This window comes from Erpetoichthys calabaricus, chromosome 5, assembly GCF_900747795.2.
Source record: "Erpetoichthys calabaricus chromosome 5, fErpCal1.3, whole genome shotgun sequence".
In the NCBI taxonomy this organism is placed as follows: Eukaryota; Metazoa; Chordata; class Cladistia; order Polypteriformes; family Polypteridae; genus Erpetoichthys; species Erpetoichthys calabaricus.
The window spans coordinates 111,507,156-111,523,494 of record NC_041398.2 but is presented as its reverse complement, the minus strand read 5'-3'; the positions used below and the strand labels follow the sequence as shown (position 1 = coordinate 111,523,494).

Here is a 16,339-nt window from a genome sequence, read left to right as displayed (position 1 = left end):
AAATTTGACTGAAAAATATGACTAAGGGCTCATTAAAAACAATTCATTCGTGAATTTTATAAAATCCTTGTCACTATTGCACTTAAAGAAAAGACTTCCAGCTGAGAATGCAGTAAGTGACCCAGATTCCTACCATTTTAGAGAATTGCAGAGTACTGTGCTAACCTTTGCTCAGAGTACACTGGTTCAAAAGATATGCCATATCAGTATAGAACAGTTCCAATGTTATTTTTAAAAATAATCACATTAAAATCGAAAACACATCTCAAAGCTCACTGAATAATTGAAATTATAAACATAATCATTTGACATTGTATGGGGTCATAACAAAAGCATATGAATAAGCACAGTAGCTTTACATAATTATAAAAATAAAGGAAAACACAAATTTGGCAAAAATCAAGGTAGGTGACCACAGCCAGGCCTTTAGAGGGAAGAATGTCCTTAGTAATGCATACAGAACAAAGAAATCGAGGAGATGCAGTGACTCAAATGCCTCTATTCTGCCTTGCAACATTCAAGGAAATATTTAGCAATAGTACTTTTTCACATTTTAAAAATGCTATTCACAGTTTACCACTCTAAATAATATGAGAATAACTAAGACAATAATATTATTGACCACTGAGGCTGCAGAGCTGTTGTCCAAGTATTTTAGTGTGACTGAGGGATGGTGGGTAGATGTCCCATACTTCACAGAGGACAAAGGCCTTCAAACTCTATAGAGTATGGTACTTTTTATGAAAGGGGTATATCTTTTGTTAAATATCTCTCCACTGACCCCCCCAGCCACCTTTATATGGTCTTATTTTACTGTCAGTGCTTTGTCACTGCAATATATTGTCAAACCAGTAAACATGCTTTTAAATCTGAGAGGGAAAGCATGAGAGAAATTCTAAAAATAATACAAAATTAATATTAAAAAGATTCAATGTTGATTTCAATAAAGGCAGGATATTATTAAAAAAAAAACATTGTCATCAGGAATGACTGACTGGTTTAGTCAAACTACTTGAAAGTAAGCAGTCATTTTAGGATCTATGCTGTTTTGAGTATAACTAAGTGTTGCAACAAGAGGTAAGCTTTTGTTAATGGCAGAACATTCACTATTAACTTAAAATGTAGAATAGGCAGTTAATGACCCTCTCTTCAGTTCTGTTATTTCCAGATAAAACCCAGTTTACAAGAAACTGATCCAGCAGAGTCAAGTTAATGCTTGTTCAGTGTTAAAAAGATACATGGAAAATAAATACAGAAATACACTGACATTTAAACAAATCAATGAAATGAAAAATAAAGGTGTTACTTGTAAGAGATTAAACAAAACCATGAGCCCCGAGTACGCCTCTGTGCCACTGAAGTACTCTCATAAATCACTGGAGTTCTTGCACTAGGTCTGCTACACATTTAAAATAAGCGTTTTCATCTGTTGACAAGCTCAGAGAGGAATTCAAATACTAAAATGATACATTCAAGAAAATATTTGTACACTTCTATGTCTTAGGTTGTTGAGCTTCAACCTGCATTCCTTCATAAAACACTTCAATAAAGGACTAAAAGGCTTTTGACTACCAACATTCAGTGCCACCCATTCCTCTCAACTCTTTTATGTTCCATTCACACCTAAGCATTTTTGTAGTGTTTTAACACTAGAACAGAATGCTTACTTGTAAAGTTATTTGCCATTATTTTCAAAGACACTGTTCACAGCTAAACGTTTTAGCAGCAAGCAGTTTAGAAAACTCCCTCATGCAGCAGTTTTGTGGCGTTTTTAGCCGAACACCTCGTTTTACAGAATCTGTTGTAAAATGCTGATAAAAATAAAACAGCATTTTTTTATGTCAGATGAGCCATGAGTGAAGTGGCTTGTTAGAGCTATAAAAAAAAAAAAATAGGCAGTGTCATGCATGCTTCAGTCGTTTAGTGACAGTTATTGAGGGAGAGGTCAAGTGCACACGTTACCTTGCAATCGAGTGACAATGAGTTACCAAAAGTTATACGTTTAGTTTTTAGCAGGTTAAAGTTTAGTACATTTGTTGTTACATATAGGCAGAGTGGTAGAGCAGAATTGGCATTCCTTCTTTCCTTACATCACCAACTGTATGGGATTTGCATATTCTGTCCATACAATTCTGGATTGATCAGTATGAGTGAGTGTGTTTAACTGAGCTTTATCACCGAATACTGGAAATGTGCCAGTAATGCTTTTTCAATTAAAATCTATTTAGTCCTCTCGAAGTAAATAGCATTCATCCCTTTCTTCCATTCCATTATTTGTGAATTGACAATAAAGCAGCAACTTTCAAAAATGCTAAGAGCTGAAATAGTTATGACAGAATTATGGTGTTGGATTATTCATGTTTTTCTGTTGGTTATCTCTCATGCTGTTTCACTTCTCCTAAATCATTTCTTGATCGTTCTTGGTGTGAGTAAGTGTGTATGACTCCGAAAAAAGGGACTTAGTCTTCTACCAAGTTTCTGCTCTACATCATAAAGGTTTAATTTTTAATTTGTTTGAGGTAAAAATAAAACCCGTAGAGTTTGCACATTCCAAACACTATTCACTGAATTCTCATTGTGAAGAAATGTTCTTTTCTAAATGAGTGCTAAATATTTTGTTTTTTAATTATGTCATGCAACATAAGTCTTTTTGAAGTTAGTTTATAAGTGCAGTTAAAGTATAATTTGTTTTGACACTTCCATTAATATGTTGCATGTTTCTCAGAGGAAGAGGTTGGGAGCATGCACTGATACAGCGTGTTGACGCACTCGCCACACTAAGAACCAACTCAGGATCCCAAATTAGAACCTGAGTGCAGATCGGCACCACACTAGTTTGAATGGAATGGAGCAGTGTGATGTTTTTTTACAATGCTGGGAGTGCAACTCCTGCCACCACCCCCTGAATTTTGCCTGCAAGTTGGAAGACGTGCTTGCAGGGCTGGATGCAGATTAATTTCATACCCAGGACAGAGCAATTGAGGATTAAGGGGCTTGCTCAAGGGCCCAACGGTGCCCTGATTTGGTATATTTAATGTTCATTGGTTATGAGTGGAAAATTTAACTACTGGTTTTTATTGCTCATGATATATTGAGTTGTTTTTTTTTTTATTATAAAATTTATTAATGACTGATTTGTTTATGTAAATCTGCGTATGTTTTATTTGTGATTTCATTTTTATATTGCTATAAATCATGAGAGTAGATTCTGCTGAAAAAATTGAGGACTTAAGTCCTATTGAGCATATGTATCTGAAGGGTTAATAGTGACTGTGTTTGTTAGTGGTCTAAATAATGGCATTCTCTTTTTATGAACATTTTAATAGGGGTTTAATTTGCACATAATTATATTGGGGGTTTCTTTTAACATTTGTATGTATTCATTGCCACATGCACAAATGAGAAATATAGGGATACTCCACACTTAAGCACTTTGTACATAATAATTTATTTGGCTGCTCCCTCTAGATATGATCATCCCTAACAGCACTCTTTCCATCAGTTCATGCCTTACCATCATTGTGCTTCACAATTCATATCTTAACCATCTTTTAGTGGAGGATGTAGAAAACGATGACGTTAGCATTTGTGGGGATTGGTAAGCTGAGAATTTGGGAGTGCACAGGTTTCTGCCTTACCTTCTTTTCATTGGAGCAAAAAATTAAAAACAGTAGTCATTACTTATCTTCCCATATTTGTTAAAAGTATTACTTTCTAGCTGTTCCTTTTCTATTTCTGTTAAAGTACTCCATGAGGACGAGTTCCCTCCAAGAATGGTGTTCTATAAAACGATACGTGATTGATTAGTGGTATTTCAAGTATGTGTTTTATAGCAAAGTTAAGGAAGCCAGGAGACTTAAGAACATATTCCATCATGTCAACAGTGCCATTACACGTGCCAGAGTTGTTAACGATCTCAGTGCTACACTGAAATGAAAAACACTTAATGGACCTCTGAGAACAATTATTGTTTCATGACATCATGTTGGCTGTATTTAAAAAGTATTAATCTTTTTAAATAGAAAAATTCTCCTATTTAAATGTCAAAGAAATTTAAAATGTTGAAACCTAAACATACTTGAAAAATAGTAACAGGATGCTCCTTGCTTCTGTTTTTTGTCTTTCACAAACTAACTTAAACATAAAAAAAAGTCCAAAATATATTTTCCTAATTTTGCACATCTGTGTGGCTGATGCACATTAAAGCAATACTAAATACAGTATGAAGCAAAATTGTGTGTTGATAATATTCTTTTTGTAGACTCTGTTTGGGTAGATCTGTGAATGTTACATAAAATGAAACGGTCAATAGGAAGACTCCAAAGACAGAGCCATAGACTGCAATTTATCTGGTCTAATGGCCATTGCATTAAACTTCAAGCTACAAGTGTACTGATTTAGTCCCCTTCTTTTATTTATTGTGTGAATCTGAATATTTAGCCAGGTTTCTGTTAGTCCTATTATATTAGGATTTCCTATTAATTATAATATAGTAATATATATTATATTCCTATTAGAAGAGAGTTATATGCATTGAAATATAAATCCTGATCACTTGCAGTATTTTATTCTCATCGCTCCCAGCATTAAATATTCGTTTACGTTGACTTTTTAACAATGTACTAGAACTTTGACACTACTGTGTGTCCCTTTATGCGAAATTCTAAACCGGACTTCTCTGAAACTCCCTGCCCCTCCATTTCCTTGTTTAAACAATCATCAATTACCCAACTACTACAACACACTTTCTTCCCACTGCTACTGATGGATTTAAGCTGACTGTTGAATGTGCTTAATTTTTCTTATTAGACTTTCCCTTAAGTCTGTTTAGCTATGAAATTTTCTCTTTGCCATTTCTTTTTTTCAACCCAGCACAACTATCAATAATATGCCCTCCTTTACATGTGCTTTTTACCCTTGTCATCCTTTTAATTCCAGTACTCATTGTCTTGCAGATAAAGTGCTTAAATTGACTAATATTCTTTACTTCCTTCATTACTGGGAAACGCACTCACTTAATGTTCGATTAACAGATATGAAGTCAGCTGATTATTTACTTTGTCTAATTCATGCCCTCTGTATATAAACTTTCATTTAGGACATGCCATTCAGCCCAATTAGCTAGTCAAGTGTCTTATTGGACGCTTAACACATCCAGTAAGATGTCAATAGAGAGCAGAACATAGACACCTGGAGAATGTGTACATCCCACACAGTGTTCAGAACTCTGGAGCTGGGAGGCCACCGTGCTTTCTAGCAGCTAGGCAGGCAGCCTACTTCATGCATGTCATAATAAAAACCAGTAGGCAATATTAGTGTTTTTATTTTTATAAGATGCATATAATCTTTATAATTATTCAATAATGAATGGACATGCTTTTTAGTTAGTATAGGTAATTATTTATGCTTAGAGATTGTATACATAAAAGTCTTCTTTTTTTTTTTCTTTTTTTTTTTTTTTGGTTTTTTTTTGGTTTATTAATAGCTTGTTAGACAAATTTGTTGACTAAGCAGATTACATTGACTGGAGTGCTTGGCTCAGCAAATAACATTTTATATGGCAAATAAACAGATACCTGCAAAAGAATTAACATTTGGTCCCTAAGATTTCCAGACAGGATATCTATCCATCCATCCATCCATTGTCTCCCGCTTATCCGAGGTCGGGTCGTGGGGGCAGCAGCTTGAGCAGAGATGCCCAGACTTCCCTCTCCCCGGCCACTTCTTCTAGCTCTTCCGGGAGAATCCCAAGGCGTTCCCAGGCCAGTCGAGAGACATAGTCCCTCCAGCGTGTCCTGGGTCTTCCCTGGGGCCTCCTCCCGGTTAGACTTTCCCGGAACACCTCACCAGGGAGGCGTCCAGGAGGCATCCTGATCAGATGCCCGAGCCACCTCATCTGACTCCTCTCGATGCGGAGGAGCAGCGGCTCTACTCTGAGCCCCTCCCGGATGACTGAGCTTCTCACCCTATCTTTAAGGGAAAGCCCAGACACCCTGCGGAGGAAACTCATTTCAGCCGCTTGTATTCGCGATCTCGTTCTTTCGGTCACTACCCATAGCTCATGACCATAGGTGAGGGTAGGAACATAGATCAACTGGTAAATTGAGAGTTTCGCCTTGCGGCTTAGCTCCTTTTTCACCACGAACGACCGATGCAGCACCTGCATTACTGCGGATGCCGCACCGATCCGCCTGTCGATCTCACGCTCCATTCTTCCCTCACTTGTGAACAAGACCCCGAGATACTTGAACTCCTCCACTTGGGGCAGGATCTCGCTACCAACCCTGAGAGGGCACTCCACCCTTTTCCGGCTGAGGACCATGGTCTTGGATTTGGAGGTGCTGATTCTCATCCCAGCCGCTTCACACTCCGCTGCGAACCGATCCAGAGAGAGCTGAAGATCACGGCCTGATGAAGCAAACAGGACAACATCATCTGCAAAAAGCAGTGACCCAATCCTGAGCCCACCAAACCGGACCCCCTCAATGCCCTGGCTGCGCCTAGAAATTCTGTCCATAAAAGTTATGAACAGAATCGGTGACAAAGGGCAGCCCTGGCGGAGTCCAACTCTCACTGGAAACGGGTTCGACTTACTGCCGGCAATGCGGACCAAGCTCTGGCACCGATCGTACAGGGACCGAACAGCCCTTATCAGGGGGTCCTGTACCCCATACTCTCGGAATACCCCCCACAGGATTCCCCGAGGGACACGGTCGAATGCCTTTTCCAAGTCCACAAAACACATGTAGACTGGTTGGGCAAACTCCCATGCACCCTCCAGGACCCTATGATGACAGGATATCTAACCTTTCATGAAAGGTTTTATAAGGTAATTTGGCATGATATACTGTATGCTAATCGGCTTTTAAATGATGTTATAAATCTCTGTAAATATACATGGATTTTTATTTTTCTAAACTACTTGAGCACAAATACATTAAGTGACTTTCTCAATTCTCTGTACATCACAGTGGAAAAGTGAACTAGCAACCATGGGGTTTATAGTCTAGTGTCTTAGTTACTAGACTACATTTTCTTCAGAGATACGGTGCTCCAATAAGGGATATTAAAGATGCAAAGGTATGGTTCTACTATGGTAACTGATGAAAGTTTAGGCTATTATGAGAGAATTTCGAGGTTGTTAACAAGTAATAGCAAGATGCTGTAATGTCCTGACTAAACTGAGAATCACACAGATAATGTCCATGAGATAATAAAGAGGCTGGGCAACAAAGAGTGTGGCCTAAGAGAGAGCCAGGCAGTAAGATGGGCTAGAGAGCCCAGCAGGAGCTTTGAGAATGACTCGGAAATGACCATACAATTTTCAGTCGTGACAACTGAATAATTTTTGTAATTGTAGTTCATTTGGGGGGGGGGGGGTTAGTGAACCAGCTTGCATCACTTCTTGAGAGGGCCCCATTTCTACCATTTTCCCCAAACTTTTTCCTGTGCCTACATTTATTTCTAGGTGCATAGCACAAAGAAACCTTTCCATCAGTAGAACTACCTCAGGCTCAATCCTGCAATCTTCATTCTCAGATAGATGGGATATTGAAGGAATTCTATAAATCTTTAAAAGATGTCAAGCACATTGTTCATAATGATCTTTGAGGTTCCTAAAGTCTAATGACTTCTGTACAATTGTTGGGAAAATAAAACAAGCAGAAATTGATCTAATAGAGGAATGTTTTACTCATGTGTAATTGTATAGGGCAAGTTCAAGAAGAAGCATCTCCAGTGACCTAATCACTTATTATATACAGTATTACTACTTCCTTATTATTTGACTGGTGTCATTATCCAAGGCGACTTGCAACATTTGACACACAATTGGTTACATTTCTTATGTGTTTTGATTAACGCACATGCAGCGGAAGTGACTAGCTCAGGGTTACACAGTGTCTGTAGTATGATTTGAACCAAACACTACAGGGTTTGAAATCCTTGGTCCAAACTACAAATATTGTATACAGTGTGGAAGGTGCTATATAGGCACCTGTCCCGACACAGACTGACAACGGAGGCACGTGTAAAATTAACACAAAGTGATTTATTTTTCTTTAGCTGGGGGACACGTCTTCCCTGTGTCCCTCAGCCACAGCACAGTCCCGCATAAGCACACAAACCCAAACTCAAAACACCAAAATACTCCAGTTCTTCCTCCACTCCTTGCAGGCAGCTTCATCCTCCTCCTCCCAACTCTGGCACCTTGATTAGTGGCTGCAGGCTTCTTTTATAGCCCACCCGGAAGTGCTCCAGGTGGTAATTGGCTTAATTAGGCTGCACTTCCGGGTGTGGCTGCGTTACAGCCCACATGGGCTCATGAAGCCTTGCAGCTCCCCCTGGTGTTGGCCACGGAGCCCAACAGGGATGAGCTCCAGAGTAACATAATTGTGGCCCCAATGCAACCCAGGGGGGCTGCCACCAAGTGTTCCAGAGGACGTAATGTGCATCCCATGGCTGCTCCCCCGGATCCAGTGCCAAAGGGGCGTCCTGGCCGGGCATGGGTCCCGGCTGTCCGCTACAACAGATAAATGCTTAGTTACCTAATACTTCTAATGCTCTTGATTAACTGATGCCACTATAGCTAAAGTCCAATACGGAATGAAATTTCTCAGGCAAAGCTCGTATAAAATAAAATTATAGTTGTGGAGAGTATCATTTCTACCATAACAAGTAAGCCCGCAATTCGCTAGCGAATCGGAAATCCTAGAATGGCAATCAGTTTCTGTTCCGTCCGATATGTGGATGGATGACATATCATGGAGAGCGGGTGCGTCTGGGGAAAATGTCATTTAATTCAATAGGCATATCTGTACTAAAGCGGTTTCGTTTTGTGGAGACATGAGTCTGTTGCCTTCGCTGACACCCACTGCTTGAACAGGTTGTGTTGTTTGGGGGCCACCTACTGACTCTGGGAAGCCGCTGCGTCTGACTGTGGGGTGAGCGGCACAGCGCAATATGCGTCGCTGCGTGAAGCCGCTGCATGAAGACATATCATGGAGGGTATATGCGATGGTGTGGACGGTCGCGTCCGGGCGGCCGTACAACCTGGCGTGCACGCTTTACCTCAGGTGTAATTCACAGGTCGTAGTCTCGTTTCTGTGTTTTCTTTGGTTTCAGCCGTAACTCCTTTCGCAAGCGCGTTGTAGGAGCGCGCGTTGTCACAGCATGGACCTTTGGTTTGAGCCGTGACTCCTTTCGCAAGCGTGTTGTAGGCACACGCGTTTTCACAGTTGATGTGTGCCGTGACTCCTTTCGCAAGCGCGTTGTAGGCGCGCGCGTTGTCACAGCATGGACCTTTGGGGTTTCCGTACATCCGGTGAGCCCTGCGCCCATTCGGTTTACAACCTTCGGTTAGTAATATGGATGTTGTTCTTTTGGAAGGGTATTTGTTTCAACAATATTTAGCATCTATTGGCATCTCATTTGTTGCGGTCTATAATGTTTCAAAAACTGAATTTTAAAAGATCTTTGAACTTCTTCGTGACTTTCTCTCCCAAATATCTGAACTGTTCTGAGACAGCTTGTGGAAAGTGCTGTAATTGAATTTGGCATGCAAGTGAGGTCCTGTAAAATACATTGAGCAGATTTTGTACAGTTAACCATGATGAGTTTGGATCAGTAAAGAAGAGAACCATATCGTCAGCATAGAGGGATACCTTTTGTTCCATTCCTTCCCTTATAATTCCCTTTATTCCCTGCTACTACCAAAAATGAAAAGCCAAGTTGTAGTTACAACAAGCATTGGCAATGTAGGATAACCCTACCTGGTTTTGCACAAAATAGTGAAGCAGTTGGAATTATTACTGTTTCTCCAACAGATGATTTTTGGTCCAAACTACGTTTCTTGCTAAAGGTCAGAACTACAAATGCACGGGAAATGCATGAATATTTCAGACACATTTAGCTATGTGGTGTATTTAACCAGGCTCCAGTTGTCCACTTGTACTTGATTATAAGTCCCCATCCTCATATCTTGTTTCATGTTTTGCTTTTTTGTTACGACAGTTCTGACTGGACAACACCATGCTTCCACCTTCTTCTTGGTTCTTGATGTTATTTGTCTGTCTGTTAGGGGCAGCCTGAAATATACACGCACCCATGGAATAGACTGTACAATACAAAATGATACAGATCAATTCATTTAAAACAGGCAGCAAGGTAGCTAGAGCTTAACCCTGTGAGTTGGTATATTTAAACTTTCTCGGTGACAGGGTGTAGGATTTGCTATATGCAACACATATGTATGTAGTGAGAAGTATGTACAGGTTTTTCTTTTATGTAGCTTTGTCGTAAGCCAAACAGTAAATACTGTTCAACAGTGCTAATGCTGCATTGTGCCAATTACGATGCAGATGTGTTCTCATTAGCTGTTTTTAATATTATTTTATCTATTACGCAGTAGATTATTTAGGGTTAAGTAAAGTTTAGGTGAATTTCAGTCATACAACTAAGTTTCTCTCAGTGCCTCTCAAGGGATTAAGCTTCACTGTGTTTTTTGATGTTTTTCCTGTGAAAAGGTGGCAATCATTTTGCTGTAGTAGCAGTTTTTTTTTTTCCAAATGAGTGGCATAAAAAAAGAATATTTCATGGTAACGTTACACTTTTGGCCTAAGTTTGGAGCTAAAGTGAATTATCTATAATTGAATGTATCACCAAGGCAGATTATTATGGTTTGGCAAATAGGTATGCTGGATGTGTTTTTGTACTTTTTTCCTGCTTTTTTTAAATAAAGTATTCTGCAATGTGATTTTTTTTTTATATCTCTGACACTGTTCTGTGTTTTGTTTTTTGTTTTTTTTTTTGTTTTGTTTTTTAGGAGTCCTGACTGTAGCAGAAAGTTGAAAAATGTAAGTAATTCTAGTTTATTTCTGGTATATTTTAAGCTCTGTAAAACTTCACAACATCATAAATCAGTAATATTCAAAATGCATAGTTGTATATTTTAGAGGGTTCTAAACTATATCAAATTTAATGTATTGTCTCTAAGATTGTTTTTCTAAGATTAAGAAATAAATTGGCCTCATTAATGTCACTAATCTAAAACAAAAAAAAGCCTACCAGCTGGCTGTATCTACATGCATGGTATTATGACATTTTGAAGACTAACACATGAAAGCTTTACAAAACTATATTTTTTTTCCACCCACTTCCTGCTAAATATCTTTTGTGATTTATTAATAGATTAAAAAAAAATGAAAAATGTGGCTTTAAAAAAACTGAGTAGGCATATAGGCTATTTTTTCCTATATTATTGCTTAGTGACTCAGAAAATGGGAAAAAAAGAGTGACATTTTGAGTTAGGCCATGATGGAGATTCTGTGCCTTATTTTATTTTTTCACGTTTATTGGTTTTAAAAGATCATGAAAATTGGTTAAAACAAATATATATATATATATATATATATATTTTTACATTGTAGTACAGTTTCTTGCTGGTGCATGGCGTGACACAGTTGCCTCAAATCTGTCTGTGTAATCTAATCTGCAGCCTTTTATGTCATGAATTCTCTGTTCATTTACTATTGTAGCAGTTATAATAGAAGTAAGCTGTGATGAATGACAAAGAAAGAGAGACACTTTCAAAGCATTTTGGTTGTTGTAATGACATACTATCCCACCACGAGTACTCTTATTTAAAATTGAAGAAGTGCACTTTTAGTCGGTCACATACAGAACACTTATAGACTGATTTATGAAGATTAAAAAAAGAAGAACTCTCCAAAGTGATCTAATTTTTTGTGTAGTTGTTCCTCCATTTACTCTAAAAGCCATTTCCATCAAAGATTAGTTTCACTGTAAACTCTGTCTCCAAAGATCTACAGAGGAAATATTTTTGATGAAAAGGTTCTATTCTTAAGTAATAAGAAAGCCTTGAGCCTGGTAAAGGAGCAATGGTGAAGTCAAATTATTATCATTATCCATACATTTTCTCAGCCAATGTTTCCATTACAATATCCTGAGGAAACTGAGGCAAGAGCCAGCCCTGAACATGACACAGTTCTATCAGAGGGCACACTCATTCCTACCAGGTCAATTCAGAACTGTCAGTTACCCAACATGAGTAAGAAGAAACTGTAGACCCGTGAGAAAACCTCCATAGTTGTGCATAGAATATGCAGGCTTTACACACAGAGAGACGGAGCCTGGAGTCAAATCCAAGTCCCTAGAGCTTTGAAGACACAGTGTTAAGATTTCTGTCACTGTACTATCCTCCATCATTATAATCTATCGTTGTTATTATTATATACATGTTTTAACAACACTAGTCAATCTACTTGTTTTTTTTTTCATTTTTCTCAGGTCCTGATTACTATCTACTGGCTGGGAAAAGCTGCCAATTGTTGTGCTTCCTACAATGGGCCAACACTAAACCTGAAAGAATTTGAAGGACTGTTATCTTTGATACGAAAGGTATGAACGTGTGACTCTGATATAGTAATTTATTTTAGTAAAGTACTCAATGATATGTCTGATTTTTAGTATCTTGTAATTGGCACCAAATAAGCTTTTTTAGATATGAAGTGGGAACAGTGTTATCAAATTGTAAATAACACCTTTCACCTTCAATACAAGCACTGTACCTGAATGAGACCAAAAAAGACTAGAAAGGCGTTGTATCTCTTTTGAGTAGTTCTTTGCCAAAAACCAGTTTGTATCAGTCCTTTGTCATTAGGAAGGTGTCAGAACTGCATCACTCATTATTGTCTAGGGTTGTATGAATTTTGTTTTACTTTTTAAATCATTCAGTTCATCAACGATGTTGGCAATTTCCATTTATTAGTAAGCATGGATAGATATAATTTCCTTATCTGGTGTGTTTGTAGGCTAATCTACAAATGTAAAACCTTTTATGTTTAAGGAAGAGCAACAATCTGGCCATAAACATGAACAGTTAAAGTTAAGGATCCTATCAATATAGATAGTCACCTATTTAGTAGCCCTTCCCAAAGGCTGCAGCAAGTGTCACTGCTGTGGAAAACATTCTGCAATGTTCCTTTTCCTAAAAGTTCAGGCGCCTCTTCACCTGATGAATGCAGACCACTGGCACGTACCACTCACATTATAAAGACCTTTGAGAGGCTGGTCCTGGATTATGAGTCCACTTGTGGTAGACCTCCAGAACCCACTGCAGTTTACCTGTCAGACAAATTTTGGAGTGGAGGATGTAATTATCTACCTACTGTTGTAAGTGCCCATTATTTTGGATTATGAAGGAAAATCGATCATTAAACAAGTGAGTAGACTAAACTATATAACAAAATAAAAAATCCAGAGTTATTCATTTTCTTTAAGATTAATGTGTGTTTACATTTTTGTATTCACTTCAGTTTTCATCTGCATTTCCTGGTGCAATTCATTGTGGCAAATAAGTAAGGTGGCTTGGTAACTCCATCATCAGGAGTACAGTAATCCCTCCTCCATCGCGGGGGTTGCGTTCCAGAGCCACCCGCGAAATAAGAAAATCCGCGAAGTAGAAACCATATGTTTATATGGTTATTTTTATATTGTCATGCTTGGGTCACAGATTTGCGCAGAAACACAGGAGGTTGTAGAGAGACAGGAACGTTATTCAAACACTGCAAACAAACATTTGTCTCTTATTCAAAAGTTTAAACTGTGCTCCATGACAAGACAGAGATGACAGTTCTGTCTCACAATTAAAAGGAGAGAGAGAACAAAGCAAGCAGTCAAAAAAAAAAATCAATAGGACTGTTTGGCTTTTAAGTATGCGAAGCACCGCCGGTACAAAGCTGTTGAAGGCGGCAGCTCACACCCCCTCCGTCAGGAGCAGGAAGATAGAGAGAGCCAGAGAAAAACAAAGTCCAAAATCAATACGTTCCCTTTGAGCTTTTAAGTATGCGAAGCACCGTGCAGCATGTCCTTCAGGAAGCAGCTGCACACAGAAGGTAGCAACGTCCGTATCATCTAGGTGTGCGAACAGCCCCCCTGCTCACACCCCCCTACGTCAGCGCAAGAGAGAGAGAGAGAGAGAAAGTAAGTTGGGTAGCTTCTCAGCCATCTGCCAATAGCATCCCTTGTATGAAATCAACTGGGCAAACCAACTGAGGAAGCATGTACCAGAAATTAAAAGACCCATTGTCCGCAGAAACCCACGAAGCAGTGAAAAATCCGCGATATATATTTAAATATGCTTACATATAAAATCCACGATGGAGTGAAGCCACGAAAGGCGAAGCGCGATATAGCGAGGGATCACTGTAGTCTTTTGCTTTTCCAGGTGAATTTCCAGGTGTGTTTGGGGCATTATTCCAGTGAGATATACTGGCTATAGTCAATCTGCGTAGCATCCGGTTGGCATACAAAATACATTTTCAAACCACATCTGGCTCCTCCTGAGCAGAACTATCCATCCATCCATTTTCCAACCCGCTGAATCCGAACACAGGGTCATGGGGGTCTGCTGGAGCCAATCCCAGCCAACACAGGGCACAAGGCAGGAACCAATCCCAGGCAGGGTGCTAACCCACCGCAGGACACACACAAACACACCCACACACCAAGCATACACTAGGGCCAATTTAGAATCGCCAGTCCACCTAACCAGCATGTCTTTGGACTGTGGGAGGAAACCCACGCAGACACGGGGAGAACATGCAAACTCCACGCAGGGAGGGCCCGGGAAGCGAACCCGGGTCCCCAGGTCTCCCAACTGCAAGGCAGCAGCGCTACCAACTGCACCACCGTGCCGCCTGAGCAGAACTACTGATTGTCTAAATCAAAAGTTCTTCTGTATTGCTGTGTTTCTCATCCTTTCACTCCACTGAAGAACCCAATTTCGGCTTCTTGTACTTCTGATGTCATTCTTTTGGTCACAGAGTGTGATAATGGAGATGACTGTACTGTATATCAAAGGCATTTTCAGAAGACTTGAGTCCTGCTTCCCAACCAAAGTGCAACCATTTAATTCTCCCCACCGATTTTTTTTTTTTTTTTTTTCATCAGTGTTGCCAAGACACTTAACCTTACTTGTTAATAAGTATTCATTTTAGGCTTCCCCATTCCTCTTCCTGTATATTTATTGTTAAAATTTTCTGTAGCATTTTAATGTTGTTACCATATTTTACAAGTGAAATGTGACAATCACCTAATCACTCAGAAATAAACTGAAAGGCATAAACACTCATTTAAGATTCTGAACTCCAAAAGCCCACTTCTGTGGTTCATGAAATGCCGAGAAGCATGTTACCTTTCATTAATACTATCAGTAATAATCATTGTAATTTAGCGCTCTCTATGCTTATTTTAAAAGTAGTCATTGCCATTATTTTTTATATAGCACAATTCACTTGCTTAGCATTGTGCTTATAATTGTATTATAAAATGTGTAAGCCTGTGTTGTAAAAAGCCCAGGGTCCTAGAAACTATTGAAATCAGAAAAAAAATTGAAATGTAGAGATGTGAGGTAATTGAAAGGAACTACTCTTGGTATCTCTCTCCTAGGAGGATTAGTTTTGCCAACGTGCTTGCATTGCTTGTGCATTAGCGGCTGAGCAACTTTGTCTCTTCAGAGGTTTCGTTTTGCTGATATGCTTGCCTTGCTTGTGTGTTAGCGGTGGCAGGAAAAGTAAAAGGGATACCATTTTGCTGATGTGTTTGCCTCACGTCTGTATTAGTGGCTAGGCGAGTGACTCTTTCTTCTGACACACATACTTCCACGTGTAGACATTTATTTATAGGAAGCCTCAATTAAAGAGATCAGTAAGTAAAAATCCAAAATGTGAAATCCTAGACTACTGTCTGTGCTACCTGTTAAGCTTGTTGCCAAGGTTAGCCCACTTTCAAAGGTCAGTTGGCTCCAACTAAGGTTGAAGCAAATGCAAGTACATAGGTGATCTTACCTAACATTTTATCTACAGGCTGGCATTTTACTGAAGAAGGAGGTTTAGAAAACCATTTAAGGCATAATACAATTTGGAACACACTCTGTTTGAAAACCAGTGAGGAAAAAGCATAACTTGCATATTTAGGAAGTGTCTAAACAGAAGAAAAACAGGAATATTCTGTCAGTAAAGGTACTGTATGTAAAACAATATTCTGTGGAAGGGATCTTTCTGTAAGATGTTTTTTTTCTCCCTGTAGTTATGAAAGACATTCCATACTACCTCATCTGAAAAGACAGCCTTAGACTCTCCCCTGTTGGGGTAAGATGCTATGATGAGGCCATATCTCTTAGGATTTTGTCATTTTTACTATCTCTTGCTATATCAAATGTACATACCATGGAAAGTTCAATAAATAACATCCTAACAGTGCATTCTGTGGGCCTGTCAGCACTTCAAATCCCCCTTTGAGTTCCTTCCAGATGTTTTTA

At 39.0% G+C, this 16,339-nt stretch overlaps 1 protein-coding gene across 3 annotated transcripts in view; it reads left to right on the top strand.

The window, feature by feature from the left end:
* The window catches only part of LOC114651884 (LIM and calponin homology domains-containing protein 1-like), a 338,328-nt gene that overhangs the window by 181,286 nt on the left and 140,703 nt on the right, over positions 1-16,339 (top strand). For all 3 annotated transcript variants that reach the window (XM_051928055.1, XM_028801930.2, XM_028801931.2), the window contains exons 5-6: positions 10,823-10,853; positions 12,307-12,417. In XM_051928055.1, coding sequence (XP_051784015.1) covers positions 10,823-10,853; positions 12,307-12,417 — 142 coding nt within the window. The remainder of the gene's footprint in view (positions 1-10,822; positions 10,854-12,306; positions 12,418-16,339) is intronic.